This window comes from Bubalus bubalis, chromosome 1 (assembly GCF_019923935.1).
Source record: "Bubalus bubalis isolate 160015118507 breed Murrah chromosome 1, NDDB_SH_1, whole genome shotgun sequence".
Lineage (NCBI taxonomy): Eukaryota > Metazoa > Chordata > Mammalia > Artiodactyla > Bovidae > Bubalus > Bubalus bubalis.
Window position 1 is genome coordinate 43,754,407 of NC_059157.1, and position 27,738 is coordinate 43,782,144.

General features: G+C 51.3%; 1 protein-coding gene across 7 annotated transcripts in view; it reads right to left on the reverse strand.

The window, feature by feature from the left end:
- The window catches only part of DLGAP2 (DLG associated protein 2), a 635,944-nt gene that overhangs the window by 13,136 nt on the left and 595,070 nt on the right, over positions 1-27,738 (reverse strand). For all 7 annotated transcript variants that reach the window (XM_044939120.2, XM_044939128.2, XM_044939133.2 and 4 more), the window contains 5 exons: positions 17,919-18,268; positions 17,106-17,147; positions 10,478-10,563; positions 8,399-8,814; positions 1,254-1,345 (listed from right to left, as the gene is read on the reverse strand). In XM_044939120.2, coding sequence (XP_044795055.1) covers positions 1,254-1,345; positions 8,399-8,814; positions 10,478-10,563; positions 17,106-17,147; positions 17,919-18,268 — 986 coding nt within the window. The remainder of the gene's footprint in view (positions 1-1,253; positions 1,346-8,398; positions 8,815-10,477; positions 10,564-17,105; positions 17,148-17,918; positions 18,269-27,738) is intronic.

Consider the following 27,738-nt stretch of genomic DNA (forward strand, 5'->3'; position numbering starts at 1 on the left):
TGACTGCAGCCATGTAATTAAAAGACGCTTACTCCTTGGAAGGAAAGTTATGACCAACCTAGATAGCATATTCAAAAGCAGAGACATTACTTTGCCAACAAAGGTCTGTCTAGTCAAGGCTATGGTTTTTCCTGTGGTCATGTATGGATGTGAAAGTTGGAATGTGAAGAAAGCTGAGCGCCAAAGAATTGATGCTTTTGTACTGTGGTGTTGGAGAAGACTCTTGAGAGTCCCTTGGACTACAAGGAGATCCAACCACTCCATCCTAAGGAGATCAGTCCTGGGTGTTCATTGGAAGGAATGATGCTGAGGCTGAAACTCTGATACTTTGGCCACCTCATGTGAAGAGTTGACTCATTGGAAAAGACCCTGATGCTGGGAAGGCTTGGGGGCAGGAGGAGAAGGGGACGACAGAGGATGAGATGGCTGGATGGCATCACTGACTCGATGGACATGAGTTTGAGTGAACTCTGGGAGTTGGTGATGGACAGGGAGGCCTGGAGTGCTGCAATTCATGGGGTCGCAAAGAGTCGACACGACTGAGCGACTGAACTGAACTGAACTGAATATTTATATATGTAAGTATTCATGTTAGAATATATATATGTGTATGCTGCTGCTGCTACTGCTAAGTTGCTTCAGTCGTGTCTGACTCTACGCGGCCCCATGGACTGCAGCCTACCAGGCTTCTCCGTCCACGGGATTTTCCAGGCAAGAGTACTGGAGTGGGTTGCCATTGCCTTCTTCTATATAAGGTATATATATATTCCCTTTGATTTTCAGGAGGATCAGGACCAAGTTTAGTGCCAACCGTATTTCCTAACTTAGTTCATGGTATTTCAGTTCACTCCTGACTGTAACACACAGCCGGGACTGCTCCTGGAAGCCCCTGCCGGTCTCTCTCAGTGTGGTTGCTCACGTGTTTCTACTGGATCCACCTCCTGGTGCTGCTTCACTGTGACATCCCCATGACACGATTCACACCTGTCCCCCTGCCCGGGGTCCCCAGGGGCAGGCCGGTGGCCAAGGACACTCTCGTGGCTGGGTGCCCGCCACCCTCTGCCCACCACGCCCCTCCCTCGCCCACAGCCGAGGCCTCTCTGCTTTGGCCCCTGGAGCTGTGTGCATCCCCCTGCTTCACCAGGCCGCGCTCCCGGAGCGGTCCTTCACAGCGGACAGGGCAGAGGTGAGGGCGGAGAGAGCGGTCACCTAGCCTGCTGACCCGTGCCCAAGGGTCTTGAGGGGGCACTCACCATGTTCTGCTGGCAGAGCCAGTAAAACTGCTGGAACTTCTGGGACATCAGCAGCTGGGCGCTCCCCACGGCACTCCGGATCTTGCCAAGGACTGTGGACACACACAGGGTTATGGGTGGGTCCGCGGGGGCCAGGAGAGGGGTGCCACGCTAGGTGGCCTTCCCGCTGCGGCTCCACGTCCTCGCGTGCATGCGGTCGTGTCCGACTGCGGCCCCACGGACTGTGCCCCCTAGGTGCCTCTGTCTGTGGGATTCTCCAGGCAAGAACACCGGAGAGGGTCACCATGCTGTCCTTCAGGGGATCTTCCCTACTCAGGGATCGAACCCTTGTCTCCTGCATTGGCAGGTGGGTCCTTTACCACTGAGTCACCTGGGACGCTGTTATCCTCGGTCACCGGAGGTGAAAACTTTGAGCTTACTATGTGGAATGGCCACCATTGAGCCCTCTTTCCATCTGGTCCATCCTGATCCATGAAAGAAATTCAAAGATGACCAAATACTGACTATCGGGACACCTCAGTGTGGGGGGAAATTTACCTTTGAAAGGTCCTCTAGCCTGCCCAGCCCTCCAGGGGTCAGTTGGGTGGCAGGGACCCTGGCCCCTCACATCAGGAAGGGTGCGTGAGGACATCCTGCCTCAGACACCTGGGGGCCAGCTCACCAGGGCTGTCAGGAGCAGCGAGGGTCAGTTTAATCTACGAACGATCTCAAGTTGTAAGATCTTAATTAATCAAAGTGAAAGTGAAAGTGAAGTGGCTCAGTCGTGCCCGACTCTTTGCTACCCCGTGGACAGTAGCCTGCACCAAGCTCCTCTGTCCATGGGATTTTCCAGGCAAGAGTACTGGAGTGGGTTGCCATTTCCTTCTCCAGGGAATCTTCCCGACCCAGGGATCGAACCCAGGTCTTCCGCATTGTACACAGACGCTTTACTGTCTGAGCCACTAGGGAAGTCCATAATTAATATGCTGGAAATCTTTCTTTTGTCCAGTTCGAATCCCTAAGTCATCACAACTATCCAGTAAGTGGTTAAATCCTTTCCACTGACAAAGCTGTATTACTTACTTTTTAAAAGTAATTAATCAAAGGGTGCTTTAAAAAAGTAAGTCATACAGCTTTGTCAATGGAAAGGATTTAACCACTTACTGGATAGTTGTGATGACTTAGGGATTCGAACTGGGCAAAAGAAAGATTTCCGGCATGAAAATTTTGGGAAACCCCCCGCCCACTCCCTGCAAGTGCCTCCTCATATCCCATCATTCTGCCCCAATCCTGGCCTGTGCAAACATCATCATTTCAGAAATAACAGCTTTGGGAGACCCAAACTCCCATGATTTTCAGAGGCACTTAGGAATCTGAGGCCAACGCTTCTGGCCTCTGTGCCTGGGCCCTTGTCTCTGGGGTTCGGTCTAAGCGGCCACCCCCAGCTACTCCCCTCTGAGGGCAAGTGTGTCCTCTCGAGTCCCCTTCAAGACCTGTACAGCACAGATAACAACCAGCTACACAGAGCCCCTGACGTCACACGTGGGTCCAGCTTGTCTCCAGCCCGGGGAAGAGGGGAGCCTTCCGAGGCAAAGGTCTTAGCCTGGAGCTCGTCTGGCATGAAGCGGACACTGAACTGTCACCTCCAACAGGGTGTTTCAGTACTTGTGGACTGTTGACCCTGGGACACTTGGTTCAGTCTGGAGAAGAGCCCAGAGGGCTCTTCAGCACGTGGGTCACTTGGCAGGGGTCTGGCTATGGGCAGATTCAGGGGGTGAGGGGTGGGGCCCGGGACCTGGCATTTCCACAGGGGTGCAGCCCCCGTCCAGAGAGGTAAACTCAGTTTCTCTAGCTTTCTCCCCAGTTTCCCCAAACACTGCTAATTTTGATAGGCAGCCTCCAAAATAATGAGTTGAGACTCATTCAGGGCAAGCTAGAAACCGGCCACAAGGACTCTGACTCCTGGGCCACAAGCCACTGAGACCCTGGTTCCTGGCCTCCCCCGGGGGTGGGGCCCATGGACACAGCGGGGGCCTCAGTGCACAGGCAGCCAAGCGCCATGAGCTGGAACCGGAGTCCTCGAAGTCAAACGTGTCTGTGAGGGGTGCCGAGGATGCGTCCTACTGGGACAGAAAGCAGCCATGCAACAGAAGGCCCAGGGCACCATAGTGCTTACAGGGTGAGTACCTGGCCCCGGACGGCGTGTTCATCATGTGGTGTTCTCCTGGGGTCGGGGAGCGGGTGAATGGCCTGAAACGCTTCTGAGTTTGCCTGCATTTTCTGACTTGTCTGGATTGCTGTTCCCCAAAGCTTGATTGTGACGACTTGCACACACAGAGAACTTGAAACAAAGTACCACCAGCACCTCTGCTCCATCACTTGGAATCACCATCTCTGTGTGTGTGTTTTTCTGACCCTCTTGGAGATGAACTGTAGTCAGCACCTCGCTCGCCAGCACCCTGCACAACCACAGAGCCACAGCCCTTCCTAAGAAACCAATACTTCCCTGCTGCTGCTGCTGCTAAGTCACTTCAGTCATGTCCGACTCTGTGCGACCCCATAGACGGCAGCCCACCAGGCTCCCCCGTCCCTGGGATTCTCCAGGCAAGAACACTGGAGTGGGTTGCCATTTCCTTCTCCAATGCATGAAAGTGAAAAGTAAAAGTGAAATCGCAAAGTCGTGTCCGACCCTCAGTGACCCCATGGACTGCAGACTTCCAGACTCCTCCATCCATGGGATTTTCCAGGCAAGAGTACTGGAGTCTAATATCACCCAAATCTCGGTTGCTTCTAAAATGTGAAGAAGAGTTAAAACTGTAACTTTTAATACCAGTGGGTTCACTAGGTAACACCGCGGCATCCTTTCAGACTTAAACGAAACAGAAAGCTGTCTTGTCAGTGTCCTGACGCCGGCTGCAGGGGGCCTTGGCCCCTGGCCCCCCAGCCTGCTCACCTCCCCCATCTCTGGGCAGTGGAGGGGACACAGGGAAGGAAGGCAGAGGGGCCGGAGCACAGACTGGAAGGGCTGAAAATACTTCCCACCTGGTTCACACTTTGGTTCCCAAACTGAACATTTTGATTTCCACTTGTAAACCCTTGTAACTTGCAGGACTGACGAAAACCTTTAAAGAGACTTGTTTTTACCAAATAGTCACTGTAGGAATATATATAAGTGACTCACATATAAATGCATTTTTTTTTTTCACTGACGCTACGCTTCCTGAAGTGGTAATTAAAAAGTCAATCAATTAAACCAAATGGCATTGTAAGTGGCACAAAGTAAAACAAAAAGAAACTCCCCAAAACAGTGTGCTTTCTGAAATAAAATTTTCCAGAGTCACACACATCTTACTCCACAGGTTCATAAGAAAGATGAACAGCACGAGGAACTCAACAGTGCGGTCGTCTGTAAGGTGTGACGTCCTCAGCGTCTGTGACGCTGGACTTTTAGTCCCCATTTTTCACATCCTTCTTAAAATGCACCTCAATGGAAGTATTAATATACAATACTTCAGTTAAACGTTAGCACAACGTGGATAGGGGGTGATGTCTGGGTGGAGACTTATTATAAAGGGTATACATTGATTATTGCTTGAGAGAGGTAAGGAATGTCAGAGTGTAGCTAATGGCCTGATGGCTAATGGCAGGGGATTTGTGCTCATCAATGTGGATGGTTCTATCTGATACCTATAATGTAAATAATAGCTTCCCATAATTGCAAAGAATTTGAAGCGAAAATTCAATTTATTCTTTTCTACTATCCTTCTCTAATTCTGTCATAGTTTAGCCACTTTCTTTCAAGAGCTACAGATAAGGGCTCATGCTCATCAGAATGGAAATTTACAAAGAACCTGAGACAACCCAGGCCTTTGATGTACAGAGAAATTTGATTAACTGACTTGCTCCTTTAATTTATTTTTCACGCCTGTTCTACAATTTCCAACTCCACCTAAATTTACTATGAAGTGCCAGGGCAACACTGACACTATTCTTTTGAAATTCGAGGTGGGGTTTTCTAGAATTTGCACACAGTTTGAGGTAGTCACTTGGAGATCCATGACCCGGTGGATTTTGGATTCCCTCCTGACCCAGGCGTGGGGACGCGCGCGTCCACAAACCCCCAGTGAAGCCTCAGGCTTTGTCACCCTCCTGTTTCTCGAGCACACGCTTCCTCTCAGGCTCGGTTTGCCACGGCGCCGGTGGCTGGGGCGGCCCATGCGCTGACCACACCCTCAGCTGTCAGAAGTGGCAGCCTCGGGCTTGCGGGGTGACCGGGTGGGGTCCCCAGCAGAAGCGGCGGCGCTCAGAGCCGTCCCCGCTTCTGGCCTTCAGTGTGTGGACTCCCGGGCAAACCGCAGGCCCAGGGCAGTCTCCCTGTGGCCCGTCCTCCTCATCCGCCTTGGTCCCCGAGTCCCCCAGGTCACTGTGATTACCGCCAACGGCACCCTGCCTGAGCCGGAGGCCTCCCCACCCAGAGAGCATGGCATCTCCAGGGAAGGAGGTCTGGGAGACCCGCCGCGAGCATCGAACCCCAGCTCTGGCAATGACGTGGCAACTGAGGATGGCGGACCCCCAGATAATGATGTCTCCTGGTGCTGTGCGTCTGGCCGGGGGGTCTTCAGATCAGCAGCTCTGGGGCAGAGTTGTTCGGGGGCAACAGAGCAGCCCAGTACCTCTCCAAAGACCCAGCGCTCAGTTCCCCAGGCCATCCATCTTTTTACAAACCTGCTAAGTAAGATCTTTGTGGCTCTGGAAACTTCCATTTCAGAAAACATACCTTTTTTATTTTTATTTTTTTGCTTTTACTTTATGCCACATACCCATTTGGTTTAACATAATTAACACAAACCCCGCAAAACACTAGTGTAGTGGTGGTTTACAGTCCCTGCAGAGCATCTATTTATGTATTAACCTGCTTTAACATGGCTTAACTTATACCAGTATTTAACAGTTCTCATGATGTTTTTATTAACCGTAGAGAGCTGAGTGAATCTGATTTGTTCGATCAATTCAGTGAGCTGTGGTTATAAAATAATAGCTTGGGAGAAAAGTTATCTCACATAATGGAAATTTCAATATTTGGAGCTCAGGGTTTTGGTTCAACAGCCATTTAATTTAATCTTAACTCTTTAAAAAGACAGTAACCAAGAAACGTGTACCTGTGCTTAAAGTGAGGAGTGGAATGGAAAGTTACCGCACCTTTAAACATTACTAGGGAATCACTTAAACGTGACCAATATGGTGCTCGGTTAACGTGTGGAGCATGCAGTTGAGATTCAAATTAAGTGTTCTCTCACCTTTGCCACAAAAAATAGAGCTGGGTAATTAAGAAAATGAGAAAAATCACAGAAAGGCTCGGGTAGACCTGTTCGCTGCTCTTTGCATCTGAGGCTCCTAGAGATGTGATTTCACGTAGTTATGAAACAGTGGTGGGAAAACCCTGCAGAGTCCCGGTGACTGAGCTGGTGTCTGTGGGAGGGGCCCCCCGCCTGGCCGAGGGCAGTGTCAGGGCACACGGGGTTTTACAGGCTGTGCTGTGCAGAGGGGTGAGTAGGGGTGGAAGCACCCTGTGCGTGAAGACTGCCCCCCTTCAGACTCCCGCCGCCGAGGCTTCTGCTGGGCACTACCAGCAGACGCTCAGTGCATCCGGGCACCGCTGGAGGACGGTCAGCGCATCCGGGCACTGCCAGTGGATGGTCAGCACGTCTGGGCACTGCCAGTGGACAGTCAGTGTATCAAGTGTGATCGCCCAGGAGCCTAAGACAGGGCAGAGCTCCAGGAAAATGCAAAGCCGTCCCCACCTTTGAGAAGGGCGTGTGTCACGTGCATGTCCCCAGGGATGACAGAGCCAGGGGCTCCGGGAGGTCGGGACCAAGCTCCCCACGGCAGGGGCAGAGTCCATGTCTGAGGGAGGGCCTTCCTGGAGGGTCTCCGGCCTGGCACTCTGCCCCTGCTCATGCCCTCATATTGGCCCGCCTGCCTGACTGGTCTACCTGCCCTCAAGGTCCGCCCAGATGCCGCCGCCACCAGGAAGACTTCTCAGACTGCTGGCAGCATTTGCCGGACTTCGGGGTGTCTACAGCACTGGGTCTGCATTGCTCTTACCACAGGCACGTTCCTCACTCACTATAAATGCCTCTGTCCTGGTCTTACCCACTCTGAGATCCCTGCAGTGTTTGTGCTGTACGCTCATCAGTGTCTCCACCTGCAGTCTCTGGGACGGCTCCTAGCACGTACTCAGCAAATGCCTGCTGGGGCTTTACAGGACACCGAGTCCAGGAGAAGATCCCAAAGTGCAAAAAAGGTGAAAAAAACTTGTGTAGAGAAATGCAGCTGACGGACAGCAGAAACCCCCTTTCCTCTGCCGGGCTGACGGAGAAACATGTTCTCCAGATGCTGATAATAAGACAATGACAACCTAGGTGACAGGATCTTACTGTTGATCTGGGTCACTGCAGATCATCAAATCATACACGGGATGTTTACGGCATTACTTCCAGGATTTTCCCGACCACCCCCAGTGACAAGAAAATCATAACTTATCATGAGAAGGCTTCAGCTCTGGGGACTTTTAATGTCACCTCTTAATTTCCAGGGTCTAAGGCACAAACCAAGTGTGTATTTTATTGCTCAGGGATCCTCTCTGGACCACAAATGAGGGTGACGGTTTCAGAGAATCACAGTGAAATAAATGGCCAGGGATAGGGGCACGGAGTTTTCTGAACAGCAGAAGACACACCATCACTAGCTAGGGGGTTAGTCACTTACCATCTCCAGCTTTTCTCTGATACAAAGCCAAAGCAATTTCTTTTAACACAGGATGGTCATGAGTCTAGAAAACGGTTGAACTGTTGCCCATCATCATTGCCAAAATCCAGCACGTGGAGCCTGAGATAACCTGCAGTCCCAAGACCCCTGCAGGCCGGAGCCATCCTGCTATCCAGCACACAGCACGGAACAGAAGGATGCCCGTCAATATTTCAGCCACTGCTTTTCTGTTCGTTCGCTAGCATCTTAGCTTGAGTGGGGTATGCTGGGAGCCCATGCACTTTAATTTATTCAGGGATCAAAGGGATTGTCCTCATGGATTTCATTCGCCACGTGCTAATTTCATTTATGGAAACCTGGTGCATGTGTTCAGGTCTCAGCAGACACCTGCTTCTTACCTTCCTCCACGAGGTCGTTCTCCTCGGCTTCCCTCTCCATCTCCTTGCACCAGCCTTCCATCCGCTTCGTCTCCGTGTGCAGCAGCTTCAGGAACCATGCGCCATCCCTGTGGCATGGAGACACACGCCCGCCATCCACCGCGTCCAAGGACGGCTCCAGCCAGGGGTCGGGAGGGGGCAGGTTGGCAGTGTCCACAGGGGTCCGATAGTCCTCCCGGTAACTGAAGAGCCCCTGGGTCCGGACGGTGCGCACCGCCCCGTACTGCGTGGGGGTGCTGGGCTCCGAGTGCCTCTGGAAGGAGGACCCGAACTGCAGGCCCTTGTCCTCCGTGGTGACGTGTCCTGGGAAGCCCTCCAGCTCCAGGTCCGCCTGCACCCCGGCCGTCACACTGTTGGAGCGCTTGAAGCGTCCGTGTCTGTGGGGAATGGGGGGCAGGGGAGACAGACAGGAGCTTGCTGGAGATGACCCTGAGCCGCAGAGCCCAGCTTACACATCCAGAGCATGCTGGGCCACACCCCAGCCTCACGGCAGAGACGAGCGTTTTCATCTTTGTTATCAGCACACTGATGTTTAATCTGTGTGAGAGCCTTATTTGACTTTGCAAAGAATGAAACTCTAACTTTAACTTTAACTTTTAAGCTTCAATGGCTAAGTGATGCCCACTGAAGACTTAAGTTTACCACAAGGTGGCTTAATCTATCCCTGAAACCACTGTCTTGGGGTGGTTACCTGACTTTCAGAAACACATGGCAGGCTTACACATTTCTGTGTGTATGGATGTAAAATGAAGCCCCACTGCTTCTTCCAAGTACATAATTCTTTTAAGTAATAACATCTGTGTCTTGTTGAGTTCTGGGGGCTATTCATATCATATTTCAGGACATAAGCTTCCTCTCTCTGAAAGCTGCAGCATCATCCAGTTATGTCTTTTATGTAAAATAATGAATCCAAATTCTGACTTCAGCAGGTGTTTAAAAAACATTTTCATTGTATGTATTTAAATGTAACTTATTCCTCATAGCCAGTTACTGAAAGGATTGGCAAGAATGAACTTTCAGCTGGAGCCCAGATTTTGCTGGTGAGAACTGTGTGTGTGTGTATGTCTGTATGCATGTGTGTCTCTGCGTGTGCATGCTTGTGTTTGCCTGTGTGAGTGTGTCTATGAGTGCATGTATGTGTACACGTATGTCTCTCTCTGTGTGTGTGTGCACGTATGTCTGCATACCTAAACTCTGCCAAGCTACACAAGTTGGCTCCTCACCAACTGGACGCGCAGATGGCAGGCAGCTGTTGTGCAGCTGGCTAATGGATCTGCCTTCGCTGGAGGCAAAGGCGCTGAGAAAGAGCCACCAGCAGGGACGGGGGGCTGCAAGCTCAGGTCCTGGGGCAGAAGACGAGGTTTCTGAGAGGCCCCTGTCCTGGGGAAGCCATCAGTTCCTTGGCAGTCCACATCTTTGCAGGTTGGTCTAAAACCCTCACTGTGAATGACTCACCAGGGTTTCAACAACCAGACGCTGCCTGGTGCTCATGATATGATATGCCCATCAAATTCTATCTTTATGAAATTTACAAGATATGTCATTTTAAACATAAAATAGAATAATCACCCCGTCCTAGTTACAAAAACAACACTCTTGCCGTGGACTTCTCTGTGTTGGGCAGTGTGAGGGCTTCTTTTGAAGCGTCACCATCCTAAGGATTCTTCAATCTTCTTTCACTCTCCCTCTCTCTGTGGTTGTGCTGTTAACATCCTAAGGTGGGAAAACCTGCGCTGGCTTTACGCTCATCCTTTTTCCCCTTTGGGTGAAGGCCTCTGGTGTTCAGAGCTGCCAGCCCCTCTGCTTTCACAGGTGGTAAGTTACTTTAGAAAAAAATGAGTCCCCAGCGGCTAGCAGAAACAAGGCTTAGAAGGATGCTAATTCATACCCGAATGATATCCACTGAGTTAGGGTTGGGGATATATGACCCTGTCTCCATGAACGGCATGAACCATTGATGGCCAGTGCTGTCCAGACACTTGCCATCATGTTTCTAACCCACAGCCCCGGTCAGAGGTCCCGGGTTTTGGGGATGGTTACCGTTTCTCATCTTCCACCTGGACGCCCACCGAGTGGTACTCCCGCAGCCCCCGGCTCTCCGTGTCGGAGTCTGTAGCTGTCTCCACCTAGCGCAACAGAGAACATCTTATTTTAGAACCAAGATGGGGACCTGGAGCAGGGACTACTTGTGTGTGTGTGTGTGTTCATCTGCCATAATTAATTACGCATTTGTGTAATTAATGCAGCGATGCACTTGACCCAGGAAAACGACAACGGGAGGGAAATGCACTCGTGCTGGTGTAATTATGTTGCTACCGTGTTTCATCAAATTGTGCATGACCCCTTAACTCAATGCTGAGCCTCCACCTTCTAAATGTATGCAAATAAAGTTGCTTTGCTTAGCTTGGGTGAAAAACAAGCTGTGTTGGATTGCATTATGAGAGGACTTAAAAGCTCTTGTCACATTCTGCAGGTACGGCATGAATCAGAGAGAGCTAACACAACACACGGGCTGTTGAATAGGACGGTGGTGATGACGGCCTCCACATACGTGACATACGGAAGAACTGAAGCTTTACCAGCCCCGGGCAACCCCTCCACCCGCCTCGACACAGCACCATCTGCTCACGGGATGTGCCCAGGGCAGGGCAATGCCACAACAGAACAGAAAGCGTGCACTCCACACACAGTCCTTACAGTGGCTGCGTCTGCCGAGAAGTCTCCCCGAGCCCAAGGAAGCATTTGTGGTGCAACGCTAACTCACGGGAGAACTCTAGTAGCGCACAGTTTCTAAAAAATAACCAAAACTCCAAAAGCAAACAACCCTCCCGCTCCCAAACTTGCAGTATGAAAAGTCTGCCCCAGAAGAGTAAATATATGACCTTGAGTAAATATATGACTAAACAACTAAACGTCAGTTTAGTCAAAGGCTATCCCAGCTTCTATACTGTCCCTTTTCTTTTTTTGCAAGAAACAGTACCTACTGTCTCAAAAGGTGTTTTGACTCCAGTCCACAAATGTCAAAACTAACCTGTCAAACACATCTTTTCTTAAAAATATTAGTGATCGTTGCAAGGGTAACACACAAACCATTAGATGAATAACTGTGACACCCTCTCCTGCTAGTGGTGAGAGAGGAGGCGCACTGGGCAGTCGTGGCTGGCTAAGTCTTTGTTGCTGGCGGCTGACGCAGTTTGTGGTGAAGCGCAGCTGTGCTTTAAGAGCTGGCGTCTGTTCCTTCTGACCCTGCGCCAGGCACTGAGCAGGAGCGGACAACGTCACCACAGCTGGCGCACGTGATACCCTGGGTCCAGCCACGTGGAACACTTGAGGAATCAGAGAAGGTGAGTAACGTGCCCAGGGTGCACACCTCGGAGCGGGCAGAGGCACGCTCAGTATCCGCTGTGGCCAGAATCAACACAGCCATGTGGAGACCCTGCAGCTCCTGGGATGGGGCCGGGTCGGGGGCGGCCCTGTGGAGCCTGGGACAGCGGTGGCTCGGCGGTCAAGAAGCCACCTGCAAGGCAGGAGCCTCAGGAGACGCGGGTTCAATCTCTAGGTGAGGAAGATCCTCTGGAGGATGGCATGGCAAGCCACTCCAGTATTCTTGCCTGGAGAATCCCATGGACAGAGGAGCCTGGCGGACTACAGTCTGTGGGGTCGCAAAGAGTTGGGCACGACTGAAGCGACTTAGCACACACGCACAGGAGGAAATGCGCTTGAGTAAAATTCCTAACCTGCTGGTAATCACCACATCTTTCTAGTTTCAAGTGGGTCATGGCTGACATAAATGTTACCTTGCTGGATGTGGACACTGTTGTTACTATTGTTTTACACAAAAAGATTGCAATAAGTTAATATGTTAAAAACGTTGCCCATGTCAGTGCAATATGAGCTGTCTGTGTTCTAGCTGCTGTTCCGTTCTATGACTATAACCTGATTTATTTAATTAGATAGAAGGCAATGGCACCCCACTCCAGTACTCTTGCCTGGAAAATCCATGGAGGGAGGAGCCTGGTAGGCTGCAGTCCATGGGATTGCTATGAGTCGGACACGACTGAGCAACTTCACTTTCACTTTTCTCTTTCATGCATTGGAGAAGGAAATGGCAATCCACTCCAGTATTCTTGCCTGGAGAATCCCAGGGACAGCGGAGCCTGGTGGGCTGCCGTCTATGGGGTCACACAGAGTCGGACACGACAGAAGCGACTTAGCAGCAGCAGCAGTTTTCTGCCACTATAAATAATGCTGTTGTAGATCTATGTCTGTGCATGTATATAATTTTGTGACTATATTCACAATCTCTGTGGTGGCAGGGGCAAAGGTATTCCATTTTGCCATTCTGGTAGATATTCCTGAATTTGAGAGATACACAATATGGATGAAATTACTTCATTCGTATAGTGTCAGGGAGACATTTGTATGGAAAGAGCACTAATTTTTATCATAAAAATGTTCAGAATATTTGTCTAAATCATTCTAGTCTAATTCTAGGATTCTAGTCTAAAGACGTTTCCTTGAATTCTAACATATTAAAAGGAGAAAGTAGGGGAAACAGGAGGACAGGATACCGACCACACCGAGTAAGTACAGATTGCTCACAACACAGACACCCGTGCAGCTACGAGGGATGCTGCCGACAGAACACAGGCTCAGGAGCGAACATCAGCAGGTGGCGTGAGCAATCCAATCAAGATGAGTGTTCACACAGAGCACACACATCCACAGACAGAGAAACTGACCACAGAGCGACCAAAACAACCAAAGTATCACAAAATAATTCGTCTTCTTTTCTCTAGCATGTACAGCTTCTCTCTTACGATTCTCTTATTTTTACAGTGAATGAGGAAAATACAGCTTTTGGAGTCAAATTCTGCCACTTGCTGGCCATGTGACACTTAAGTACGTCTCAGATTCTATGGCTGTTTTCTTCTTAATTTCAAAAGTGAGGGATCAGCAAACACGGGGTTAATGGGCGTGAAACTGTGTGGGAAGCCAGACTCAGGCAGGTTCTCCAAAGCAAATCTAACGCTCCCTCCCTCACCTCCACTTTTAAGATCCACAGATATAGTAACGATATATTAAGTTAAAGGAATATATAATGAATTTTATAGATACTACCGTGGTTGTCCTATGAAACCATTCTAACAAAAAAAGGTCTCCATTTTTCAGAAGGTAAAGGTGGAGGAGGATGTGGTCAAGTTGCATAAAGCCAGGATGAGCTAAATATCAATTTCAGAAATCTTGGGAGAGCTTTATGAAGATGGGGAAAATAAAATTTAGGACAAAGGAAAGGAATTATTATTTTGCACAGTGGTAAGGAAATCAAAGGAATTTTTTCCAAAGAGAAAATTCTGATGAGAAGTGTACAAGGATTATAAAAGTTTTGAGAAATATATGTACATATTCATTTTTACAAGAGCCACGGTGTTCTACAGGCTTCCCTGGCTCAGTGGTAAAGAATCCTCCTGCCAAGCAGGAGACCTGGGTTCGATCCCTGGGTGGGGAAGATCCCCTGGAGAAGGAAATGGCAATCTACTCCAGTAGTCTTGTCTGGAGAATCCCATGGACAGAGAAGCCTGGTGGGTTACAGTCCATGGGGTCGCAAAGAGTCAGACACAACTGAGCAACTAAACAACAATAACAGCCAGGGTGAGCTAGGCATGGAGAAGAAAGATGGAGTCGGCAGAACCTGTGTATGTGAGTGACCTCTCTGAGGCAGTGCTGATTGGAGGTGCCTGCTGGTGGACGGGGATGGAGCCTCCTTGTTGCCACGTGAGTGGTGGGTGCTGGGCTCCTGGAGCACCCGCCTCTTGTCCCTGGGCCATGACAGAGGGGTTGACACTGAGCCATGGGCCATGAAGAGCAGCGGAAGGGTGCACAAGAGAGTGCACGTGTGTGAGTGTGTACATGTGAGTGCACACCTGTGGTCGTGCATTTGTGTGCATGCATATTTTGTGTACATGAGAGTGCAAACATGAAAGTGTGCACATGGGTATACCTGAGTGCACATCTGTGGGCATGCCTGTATGTGCATGCACATGGGTGTATATGAGAGTGCACAGGGTGTGCATATGTATACACATGAGCTCACTTCTGTGGGCATGCATGTGTATGCATGCACATGTGTGTATATGGGGTGAACATATGAGTGCATATGCATACACATGAGCTCACTTCTGTGGGCATGCATGTGTGCACGCACCTGTGTGTACATGAGAGCGTACATGTGTGAGTGCATGTGTGTACATGTAAGCACACACCTCTGTGTGCATGCTCATGTGTGCACATGAGCGTGTATATATGTGTGAGCACACACATGTACACGTGAGCAATACCTGTGGATGTACATGTGTGTGCATGCTCGTGTGTATGCATGAGGATACACATGAGAGTGTGCATGTGTGTAGCACATGTGTGACATGTGAGCGCACATGTGTATGGCCCAGATTTTCAGAAAGTCATGGCTGATCACCCACAGCTGGAGGGACCAGAGAGCAGGAGGCTGTTAGCAGAATGTTGGCTGAGCTTTGATCTCGGGTTTTTGCTCTAAAGAAGCTCATCTTAGACTCTGCCTTCAAAGCCCACACAGCAAAGTGGGTGAGTTGCTCCCACATGGAGTCCCCACATTTTTCTTGGTGACCTACTGTGAGTCCAACAGTTAGAGGTGAACTGCCTCCCCTGCTCTGTGAGATGCTGGAAGCCCCAGCAGAAGCAGGCAGGAAGGTGGGGGGCTCGGGGGAATGTAACCTGCCCGGGAGTCTTGGGTGTAGCCTCGGGGAGGACGTTTAAACCCAGTGACCACCTCTGACATCACACGGTGGGCATCACTCCCATTTTAGAGATGGGATGACTGAGGCAGACAGGATGGAAGGATCCCTGGACATCAGACCACATTACAGGATCTGGGAACACACACACACACAAAACAAAGGTAGAAACCCTGCAACAACAGACAAATCACAGATAAAAACAAAATGAACACAAAGAAAATCGTTCCATGTCACTGTCACTGTGAGGAAATGAGGTGGGGCCAGATGTGGCGTCCAGGTGAGGGGGCAGGTCACCAGGAGGCCCGGGTGCAGCCCAACCCGCAGGGCCTGGGGCAGGACGTCATGGGCTCAGCTGAGGACCCCACACATCAGCCCCTGTCCCGGGCCTGGGCTCCAGGGAAGGTGCAGGCAGGAGGGGCCCCTGATCGGCGGGAAGAACAGTGTTTGTAAAATGAAAGGAGTCCCGGACGCTGTGTCCTGGGAGGTTGGGCGGCGGCCCAGCGGGAACTGTCCCTGCAGTGCCAGATGGACACCGGGATGCCCACCACCCTCCCTGTAAGCTGAGGACAGGGTGACGGGTGGGGTCAGCTGTCCTCCACATGGGGTTGTGGGTGAACCAGAGCAGGCTTGTGGGGGGCAAGGCACACCCCTCAAGTCATCCCTCTCTGTGCGCTGGGGTCCCCCCTCCCGTCACTGGCCCGCAGCCTCGGGTTCCCCATTCCGGACTGGATGTGTCCCCCATGGGCAGGTGGGGCTCCCGTGAGGACGGCGGGGGTAGCCCGGGGGTCTGGGCGCAGACTCGGTGTATCCACGTGGCTCCCCAAGCTGGCCCCCGGCCGCGCTCTCTGCACTGCTCTGCTCTGGGCCCTGAGCCCTCGATGCCCTCCAGCACTTCCTGGGAGCTCTCCAGGCGTGTGCAGTGGTCCTTCTATCAGCTTGACCTCCCCCTGCTCCCGGCTGGTGCCCCCACCCCTACTCTGTCGCTCGAGTTCCTTGGGTAACGTTTTCTTTGGCTTCCAGCTTACCCCGCTGGGCCACCCGAGCTGACACACTCAACCGTCCTGTGACTATTTGGCTGCCGGGAGGACAGCGAGCCCCTGCACTCACATGCTCACCCACACTCACCCACGCTCGCCCACCGACACTGACCGAGAGCTTGCTATGTGCCAGGCGCTGTGCTAGGTGCTGGGTACCAAGAGGGGCAGGTGCGCCCGGCCACCCGTGACACGCAGCTGGGGGTCTGCAGGGGTTTGTGGGAGGGGGGCCGTGGGACCATGAGGGGGCCCTCTGGGGTGAAGCTCGGCAGCTGGAAGCAGAACGGGGTGTGGGGTAGTCAGGGTGTCTGTGGCTCCTGGGGGTGACGTGGAGGCGGGAGGGGGATAAGGCAGGTCTGCGGGCTTCTGGGACAATCTGAAAGCACCTGATTGTCTGGAATGTTCCCACTGTTTTCAGAGAAGTGGGAACTTGACCCTCCAGCCCTGTTTGTGGCTCAATGGGCAGCCCACAGGAAGCCTATGGAAGGTGGGAGGTGGGAAACCAGGGTCACAGGCGCCCAGGGAGGTGACCCTCTTAGCCTGGGGGCCTCACAGGTCTCCTCGGCAGACGTGACTGTAAAGGCTGAGACCCTGAGAGCAGCAGGCACCCGGGCCAGCACCTCGGCCCAGCCGGCTGTGGCTGTGGGGGTCACTGGTGCTCAGAGCCCCAGCTGTGTCCTCAGGAGGGGGTTGACTGCGTCTCCGGGGATGCAAGGGTCCTCGCGACAATGGGAGCACCTAGCATAGAGCCTGGCATATAGATGAGGACAGAGAGGCGACGAGAGCGGAGGATGAATAACCCGGAAAGGGAGGAAGTAAAATTCATGCGTACTTGGCTCCGGGGTGTATTTTGGTACTTACATCTGACCTTGGGTATGGCTGATGCTCTGGGAATTCAGAATCCTAAACAAAACAACGAAGCCACAGTGTGGAGACCAGGTTCAGGGGACCCGACAAGCGGGCAGCTCGCCAGCCTGTCGCCCCTGGCCCCACGACACCTGAGATGTGGCTCCCCCTCATGCCTGCGTGGGCCCTTCTCTCTGGAGCAATGGAGGCTTAGGGTGTTTAAAGCGCCCCACACGACTTGGGCTGATGGAGGTATCCGGGCTTGCCGAGAATCTGCCTGGCTGCTGATCCTGCCTGGGCTGGGGGTCACCAGACATGCGATTCCCGAGAGGCCAGTCCTGGGCCCCACTCCTGAGCGGGAGCTGGGTGGTGCTGTGTCCCTCCCCTCCTGGAACTCGAGTGGACTCGGTGGTGGGTGTCGGTGCAGGGGCAGCTGTTTTGGCTCTTGGTGATTAGAACACAATGAGAAGAATAATCCGCGGGCACCCAGGGGTTGGCGTGGGGACTTTTGGGGCCCCTGAGCAGATGTGCCCCTGTTTCCTGCAAAGAGCCTCCCAGTCCTTCACCTTTGGTCCCAAAGCCCAAAAGACTAAAAAGCTTTAGAAAGATTGGGTTTCAACCCCAAACCCTCCTTCTCATGCATCAGAGTAACCTATTTCCACACTCTCCATGCTGCTGGCTGCCCCTGGAAATGCCTGGGGGTCCTCTGCCCACTGCAGTGCCACTGGCTTCTCCCGAAAGCAGGGGCTCAGAGACGGGCTGCCTGCAGGGTCCCCACGAGGACCGGGTCCATGTCACTGGCGGGGGGGCGTGCACACGGGGAGGTACCTGGACCCCAATGGAGGAGCGCTGGCTCTTGAGGAATTCCTCTGCCTTGGACGCCAGGATGGCCTTGTCGCCGGTCCGCGTGGCGCCTCCCTGGCCCTCAGAGGCGTGGCGCTGGGCCGCGGCCGTCTCCAGAGCCAAGCTCATGGCCTTGTTGCTGTCCAGACTGTCCGTGGAATTGTAGAGGCCGCGGCCGTCTGGGGGCCAGGCGGCCATCCTCTGGGCACGGCTGTCCTGGTAGGCGTCCTGTGTGGACTCAGTGCTGCTCTGCGCCGTCACCGAGATCAGGGGCTTCGAGGTGGTGCGGGGGGGCACGGGGGGCGGCGTCTTCTTGTAGCTGGCATAGGTGATGCCTGCGAGGGGGACACAGCAGGTCAGCGGGGCGCCTGCCCGCCGAGCCTGCTCTCCCGCCCAGTACCCGCCAGCCATCAGGCACAGCTCCCCCAGCGTTCAGCCTAAGAGAGGACGCAGAGTGTGGGGGAAGCCTTATGCTCAGAGACAGTCTACGCGGACGTGTGTTTAATAGTGAAAAATTATGAAAACACCCCCAAATCAGGCAGAATAGGTGACTTCTGACTCAGCAGGACAGAGGGCAGCCCCCGTCCTCATGCAGGCCAGGCACCGGGAGAGGGGCTCATCCTATACGCGGAGCTAGAACTGCAGGGCCTGCGCGGTTCTCTCCAGACTAAGACAGACTGTGTCTGCACAGAAAGCCTGGGAACGAAGAGAGGTTAGCAGCACACTCATCAGCGACGGTGTGGCGGAAGGCTCTGTGTGCTCCACAAATGCTTCTGGTGAACAGGTATTATTTTCATCATGGAGAAGACACACAGGGACAGCAGCTATCTGCTCCCTGTGAGCACAGGCTCGCTGGGTATAAACCATGGGGCCGGCTGAGAAGGGAGCTGGGTCTCCACGTCCACCCAGTTCACCTCTGTGCCCTGTGCCCATATCACAGCTCCACAAAGGCCACGGGGTGGAAATCCACTGAAGGGAATTAGCACAGCTGGAACAGAAACAGTACTGAACACCCCTTAGAAGGCATCCAAACTCAGCAGCCGTATGTGCTGGGCCCCAGGTGGTCCCGATTCTCACAGCAGGAAAACCTCACAGCTGCTCTGATGGGAGTGGACTTCCCCCTGAGGTTGGCTGTGCTGCTTTCCCTGGAAGGAAGAACTGGCTGGAACCCCCAGGGGGCCCTCATCATCAGCAAACTCGGCGCCCACGCCGGCTGCAGGTGAGCAAGTGCAATTGGCTTGGGGACCAGGCAGGGTGGCGGGTGGCCCGGGGGCGGCCCCCTCCCCGGGGGCAGACGGAGCTGCTCTGCTTTAAGGGCCTGCAGAGCCGAGCCAGGAGTCAGCTGCACCCTGCGGAGATGCGCCAACTCCTTTCCCACCTGCGGGGACTCCAACCAGCACTCCCAGGCCGCAGGTGCCCCGCCAGTGACTTTTAAATCTGTGTGAGTGGATTCTCCCAAGAAATAAAGCATCAAGTGTCACCCAGATGGACATCAACAAATAAAACAGTGAGTTTATCACATCAGGAGGATCTGAGTTTAAAGGCATAAAAACTGCACATAAAAATTAATAAAATGCACACATTTTCAAAGGGGTGAATGGGAAAGAGGCATGTATCGGTAGAAAACAGAGGTAGGAAGAAGGCAGTTAGAAAAATGGACTCTAAACATTGTCTACAACAGAGAAACCTCTAAAACAAGTCTTTTTAAAGACTTTCCCCCTAATACTCATCAGCCCCAAAAGGAAAATTGTTGAACACTGACTTTATTCCAGGTTTTTATTCTGGGAGATTCTGATGTTTGAGAAAGTGTTCCCCAGCTCTGACCTCCAGCACTGAGGACTAGCTGGCGTTGAAGTGAGTGTGAAGCTCCAGCACTGAGGACTAGCTGACTTTGAAGTGAGTGTGAAGCTGCTGCCCAGAGGCTGTGTCGCCAGCAGCAGGAGGGCCCTCCCCACCGAGGGCGGGGCGGCTCCTCCCCTCGAGTGCGGGGCCCTGCTGCCTGAAGCTGCTTCTTAAAGGCTCATTCACTCTCCTCACCAGGCCTGTCCACCCGTGGTGCTCAAGCGGCTAAAATCCTTCGGTTTAAGAAGACCTCCATCCATCTGGTCAGAGTCAACTGTGATGCGTCCCCTCCAGCCCTGTGGTAACTCTTGCCCAGGCCCCGCGGTCAGTCCTGTTCCCTGGAGCTCACAAAGCTTCAGGGACAGCCCCTCAACCCCCCGCACACACCTCCAGTCGTGCCCTGCAAGCCCCCTTGGAGCAAGCCCAGCACTTAGTGAATTTGCTGAAACCCCAGCATCATCACCATGGGGGCACGGTCACTGAGGACACAAGGTCCCCGGAGTCAGGCTGGGCCCCTCTGTCCACGGGATTCTCCAGGCAGGAATACTGGAGTGGGCTGCCGTGCCCTCCTCCAGGGGCTCTTCCCGACCCAGGGACTGAACCCGCGTCTCCTGCTTGGCAGGCGGGTTCTTTACCACTGACCCATCCGGGAAGCCCCTCCCGGGGCTAGTGACTGCAGAACAGAGGGACTGTTCCAGAAGAAGGAAAATGCAAAAAGCACAGCAAACCCACCTTCTTCAAGAAGGTTGTTTCTGGCCACAGAGAAAAAAAAACTATGAATGTATCTGGGCTTCTCAGTAAGATAAGAGAGCAGCTCAGGCTTCACTGTGATTGCTGGTGGGTGGAGAAGACACCCTGGGATCTGGAGTGATCAAGGGTCTGGGTACCGCCAGCTGAGGCTGGACATTGTCAGGACCCTTTGGGGAGAGTTAGGCCCTGAGACGCAGGAGGGGTTGCGAATGCTCTGCTGGCCCTGGGGGCAGGAGTGCCACCTCCCTTCAGCCGGGTCCTGGCTCGCTGACTCAGCAGCAGGAAGGGGGCTGGGGTTTCAGGAACCAGGGGCCTCCCGTGTCTCATGGACCAGCTGAGGAGAGCAGGTGCAGGGGACAGCGGGCAGGGGGTGGGGCCTTGCCCTGTTCTGCCCCCAGACGGCTGCCTGCCTGGGGAAGGCTCTCTGGCTGTACCCTCTTGGGGACCGTAGGGGTCCCAGACAGGTCCCTGCCCTTCTTCCCCGTCTGGGGAATCTCAGACCCTCCAGTGTCAGTCAGCATTGCTCAGCCCGGAGAACCTGCACCCCTCTCTCCCAGGGGACCTTGGCGACATCTGGGGACACTACTGGTGGTTACGATGGGGAAGGGGAGGCCGGGGTGCTACTGGCCCCACCACACAGATGACCAGCTCAGAAATAAACCCAAGTGAGGCCACCACCTTGTGTTTCGGGCGGGGCCCACCTGCTCCCCTGTGACATGAAGGGACGTGGGTGGCCGGGTCTTTCTGTAACGGCCCGTCTTTCCCTGCATGGGGTCAGGCTGAGGCCCGCCTTCCTGACCCAGGACATGGCTGGCTGTGCAAAGTGCATTCACCTCTCTCCCACACCTCTCCCACATCATGTTTTGTTTCTCAGTGAGCTTCTCTCCACCACTCATAACATTGCTATGACAAGGGAATCAAGCACAGTATCTACATGTGAATTGATGGGAAGAGAGCTTACTGGCAGCTTTTCACGTGAAACACTGAGAGCTGGTGGCGTCTTCGTGGGAACGCAGGGAGCACAGCTCATTTAGGAAGGAGGGTCTTTATCCTTTGCCACCGTGTCTGCAGACCCCGCGGAGAGCAGGTGGTGCCCTCCCCCCGCCTCTGCGCCATGGCTGTGGCTGAGCGCCCCGGACCTCATCCTACAGCGGGGGGCGGGGGTGGTCGTAGTTGCTTCTCTTGAGCAGAAATACTGATTCTGAAGAACGGCACCTGCCTCCCGGCTCCTGGCGGTGACAGCGACCGAGGAAGCCAGGGGCACAGGTCACAGAGCGACGCCTCGCTCTCGCAGTTGTGTTATGTTCACAGTGTGGAGGTGAGCACACAGTAGCAGACGTGTGGGCTTTCCGGCCGCGCTCACCTCCCAGGAGTGCGGACACGCGCGCGAGCACCGTCACACTGTCACACGACAAACACGACAAGACACCTTCCCAGGAAGCCGGGCTGAGGCCCCCCACGCGACAAAGCCCACGTCCAGCACAGCTCGCCCCTGCATCACGCTCAACCTCAAGGGACTCCCTTCACCCGCTAAAAAGGATGAATCTGACTAAATGTACCCAGTACAATTTACACTGAAAATTTGACAAAGCAACCAAACTCCCTTCTTGTCTGGTTGTCTTATTTTCAGTATTGCAATTTATGTCCATGGTCACAGGAAAATCCACTATCACATCTTCTCAACTTGGAATGTGTTTGCCACAGGGTGATAATGTGAATTTATACACTGATTTCTTTGTAAAAATGTAGTGGGACAACACACTTTGCTAACAAGTTAATTAAAAGGGGGCTCCTTGGCAGGACTGGTGCTGAAGCTGAAGCTCCAATACTTTGGCCCCATGATGTGAAGAGTCAACTCATTAGAAAAGACCCTGATGATGGGAAAGATTGAAGGCAGGAGGAGAAGGGGATGGCAGAGGATGAGATGGTTGGATGGCATCACCAACTCAATGGACGTAAGTGTGAGTAAGCTCCGGGAGATAGTGAAGGACAGGGAAGCCTGGAGTGCTGCGGTCCATGGGGTCACAGAGAGTCAGACAGGACTTAGTGACTGAACAACAAGTCTGTCTCCAGTGTAGCAGAGAACAGTCTATACTCAAGCTGGGAGGGGCGGCACAGTGAAAGGACGCATTCATGCTGTTTCCACACTGTGTTGGGGGGGCCCCTGAGGCTGCTCCTAGGCCAGAGTGGATGTGAGGTCTCCCCAGAACGTGGGGCTCCCCGAGGACATCTGCAGTGGCATTTAGCCACCAGCGGCCAAGGAGAGTCCTGGCTGCACCAGTGAGGATTCCTGCCTGCAGGTCCACCACCTTCTTGGCCGAGGGAAGTATGGCTTCTCTGGGGCGGTTTGCAGCCCCTGAAAATACCTGTCACTTGTCCCTTGATCCCCTTGTAACGGCCCCAATGAGAATCTAACACATACACTTCATGGAAATAAACAGCTGCTACCTAATGTTTTGTGAGTAACTTAACACAAGCTAAAGAAACACATGGAAAAATACACATAAAAGTTCCAGACACGCACACACCAGATCCAGGCCCACACATTAGTACAGAAGCCAAACGGGATTTGCAGTTTACACTGAGACAGGCATTGAAGACAGGTTCTCAACGGCCTTGTGCCTCCCCGTCGGGTGCATGCGCACGGCAGGCCCTGTGCCTCCCCGTCGGGTGCATGCGCACGGCAGGCCCCGTGGCTGTGGGCAGGGCCGCTCACTGCAGATGCTGCACTGCTTTTACATTCTTGGTCAGCTGAATGCTTTTGAATTTGATAATTTAAAAACTAACTATCCATTGTCAGCTTGCGGCAAATAAAGCTTAATGTACATAAAATATTTTAGATAAATAAAATAGCATTGAGACAGAGTTTTTTTTTAAAAATATGGGTATATCACTATATTCATTCATGAGTCCACTCTCCTGACAAATACATGTTGGTACTTACAACTTGTAGAGCAGAATTGTGTATTCTTTCTTTTTTGAATTGTTTATTCTTAAATGAGTTCTTAGAATTAGAAGCTGGAAAATACAGTGAAGAAACAATTAAAGGGAACGCCCTGGTGATCCAGTGGTTAGGACTCCATGCTTTCCCTGCTGAGGGCAAGGGTTCAATCCCTGGTCTGGGTTTAAAATCGGGCAAGCTGCGAGGTGCAGCCAATCATAAAAAAAAAAAAAGAAGACCATGAAGAAGAAAGAATTAAAAATGTGCATTTGATCATGTTAATTTGCTGCCACTGATTAAAATAAGTAATTATAGATATCCTTTAACACATTCAAGAAAAATATTCAATTATTCAGTTGAACAGTTTGGATAATAATGATTGAGCTAATTATTAGGTACAGGCTGTATTGTCTATCATTTTCTACATGTAGGTCAGACAAACATCATATACGAATGAAAATTTTAATTTTAACTTAGCAATGTAATTCTACTGAAGTATGTACAGCTTCAAAGAGCAGATGAATCAACAGACTTCTAAACAATCTCAAAACTTATTTAAATAAAAGTGATCAAATACAAATTTTGAAGTAAAAAATGAAACGATAACTTTCTTTAGGTATCCTGAAGGCCTGACTACTTTCTCTCTCTGCCTTTTCTTTGGCTGTGCTGGGCATCATGTGGGATCCAGCTCCCCAATGAGGGATCAAACACGTGTTCCCTAAATTGGAACGGCAGAGTGTTAGCCACTGGACCGCCAGGTAAGTCCTAGCTCCCTTTCTCTCTCTCTCTCTCTCTTTAAACTGGGTCCAGGCAGGAACATCCCTTTGGTTTTAAAACCTGACATTGATTTTTTTTACCAAGTGCCTAACACTATGAAATCCCTGGAGATCGTCAGGTTGTTTTGTGGTTCTAGGGGGAGATTAAATGCACTTTGCTTTATTGCATTTCCTGAGTTGGTCTGGATCCTGCCGACGTCTCAGGGATCAGATGTGTTGGTGAGACTCACCCCGAAAACAGTGGCTGTGAGAGGAAGCAGCATGGGGAGAAGCCTTCTCCATGGAGCCTTTCAAGGCTGATTCAAGGCTCCGGGCACAAGGGAAGACTCATTACACCACTCAAGATGGAAGAAGCCATGGTAGGGAGATCTCTATGAAAACAGCATTGAACTAAAAGTGTTGATGCTTAAAGGAAACTTCGTTAGTTCTTCTGTTAGAGCCAAGTGATGAGGCACGTGAAAATGAGGCTTTCCCAGGCACGTGCCAACTTGAGTTCATTTCATTTGGACTCTTTCTGAAGAAATGACTCAAAGCCCTGGGTCAGAAGGACGCTGAGCCGGCAGGTGGGAAGAGGCTGCAGCCACGGACCTGCTGGTTGAGCGACAGGAGGGAGGACTTCTCCATCTGCACGATGGCTGTGCCTAAAACCTTGTGGATTTGTTCTGGTTCTGTGAGAAGGGCCACCTTCCAGATGGCTTTGTCCAATAGCTCATCCAGGAGTCAAGTGTAAACGACCTGAACTTTTAAAGGCTTCCCAGGTGGCACAGAGGTAAAGAATCCACCTACAGTGCAGGAGACGTGGGTTTGATCCCTGGGTTGGGAAGAGCCCCTGGAGAAGGAAATGGCAACCCACTCCAGTATCCTTGCCTGGAGAATCCCACTGACAGAGGAGCCTGGTGGGCTACAGTCCAAGGGGTCACAAAGTGTCAGATATGACTCAGTGACTAAATGACAACAACAAACTTCTAAAATATCAATACAATATTGTAAAGTTAAAAAATAAAATAAAAAAATAAATAAAAAGAAAAAAAATATCGAAAATGTAAACTACAATTAAGCATCAGTTCCTCCGCATTTGAACTGCACTTGAGTGCCTCAACAGTCAAGATCAGCCAACGGGGATGGTGATTGACAGCGGCCGCAGGCCATAGTCTTCCAGGACCGTGCTGGTCTTGAGCTTTTCCTCCAGGCGAAGTTCAATCAGTACAAGCCCACCTCTCTGCTCAGTGGATGACACAAAGCAGAGGAACTCCATTGTAAAGACTTTCCTGTAGGTCTTCAGTGTTGGGTTAGCAAATCTATTGAAGGGGGATCTGGAGAAACACACTCTATTTGAGGTAAACTAACTTGAATGCCTTAGAAAGCATCACTACGAACAAAGCTAGTGGAGGTAATGGAATTCCAGTTGAGCTATTTCAAATCCTGAAAGATGATGCTGTGAAAGTGCTGTACTCAATATGCCAGCAAAATTGGAAAACTCAGCAGTGGCCACAGGACTGGAAAAGGTCAGTTTTATTCCAATCCCAAAGAAAGGCAATGCCAAAGAATGCTCAAACTATCGCACAATTGCACTCATCTCACACGCTAGTAAAGTAATGCTCAAAATTCTCCAAGCCAGGCTTCAGCAATACGTGAACTGTGAACTTCCAGTTGTCCAATCTGGTTTTAGAAAAGGCAGAGGAACTAGAGACCAAATTGCCAACATCCGCTGGATCATTGAAAAAGCAAGAGAGTTCCAGAAAAACATCTATTTCTGCTTTATTGACTATGCCAAAGCCTTTGACTGTGTGGATCACAATAAACTGTGGAAAATTCTGAAAGAGATGGGAATACCAGACCACCTGACCTGCCTCTTGAGAAATCTGTATGCAGGTCAGGAAGCAACAGTTAGAACTGGAAATGGAACAACAGACTGGTTGCAAATAGGAAAAGGAATACGTCAAGGCTGCATATCGTCACCCTGCTTATTTAACTTATATGCAGAGTACATCATTAGAAATGCTGGGCTGGAAGAAGAACAAGCTAGAATCAAGATTGCCGGGAGAAATATCAATAACCTCAGATATGCAGATGATACCACCCTTATGGCAGAAAGTGAAGAGGAACTAAAAAGCCTCTTGATGAAAGTGAAAGAGAAGAGTGAAAAAGTTGGCTGAAAGCTCAACATTCAGAAAACGAAGATCATGGCAGCTGGTCCCGTCACGTCATGGGAAATAGATGGGGAAACAGTGGAAACAGTGTCAGACTTTATTTTTTTCGGCTCCAAAATCACTGCAGATGGTGACTGCAGCCATGTAATTAAAAGACGCTTACTCCTTGGAAGGAAAGTTATGACCAACCTAGGTAGCATATTGAAAAGTAGAGACATTACTTTGCCAACAAAGGTCCGTCTAGTCAAGGCTATGGTTTTTCCTGTGGTCATGTATGGATGTGAGAGTTGGACTGTGAAGAACGCTGAATGCCGAAGAATTGATGCTTTTGAGCTGTGGTGTTGGAGAAGACTCTTGAGAGTCCCTTGGACTGCAAGGAGATCCAACCAGTCCATTCTGAAGGAGATCAGCCCTGGGTGTTCTTTGGAAGGAATGGTGCTAAAGCTGACACTCCAGTACTTTGGCCACCTCATGCGAAGAGTTGACTCATTGGAAAAGACTAATGCTGGGAGGGATTGGGGGCAGGGTGAGAAGGGGACAACAGAGGATGAGATGGCTGGATGGCATCACTGACTCAATGGACATGAGTCTGAGTGAACTCCAGGAGTTGGTGATGGACAGGGAGGCCTGGCATGCTGTGATTCATGGGGTCGCAGAGTCGGACACAACTGAGCGACCGAACTGAACTGAACTGAACCTGAATGGGATGAAATCAACTACCCCACAGTCTCTACTTCCGCATGACCATGAGTCATCTCAAATGCAAACACATGTTACTTCAATGGGAGCCTTATCCCTCCACACCTGGAATTCTGGACACCATTTTTGATTTTGGTCCTTACAAGCCATTTGCAAGCCCAAAAGGAAATTTAAAAAGTAGCATTCTATCATATAAAGCACAAATACGTAATCAAGATAAAATATACTTCGAAAGGCAGTCTTCACCATTCTATTTGAATGTAATAGTCACACTTAAATTCATTGCACTCTCTTAATTAGAACTTCAAAGATAACAGCATAAAAAGAATTACAGTAATCAAGCCCATGAATGTCTAATTGAGAGTCTGGATATTGGAGAACCCAAACCAAAGGCAAAGATTCAACATAAAAGATTAAAGCTACTTTGGCACTTTAATTAATGTCAGTCTCAAAACATACGTGTAAGTCACTCAGGATGCAGAAGTTTCATCCCCCTAACATGAGCACAGTGGTTTCCCTGAAGTTACAGAAACTCGTGTGGGCCGCACAAGTTCTGATGGGCCACAAGCAAAGACATGCACCTCCCATGTGTTAATTAGCAAGAAATTACAGTGCAGCCAGCATCTAACGTCTTGCAGATAGTACAA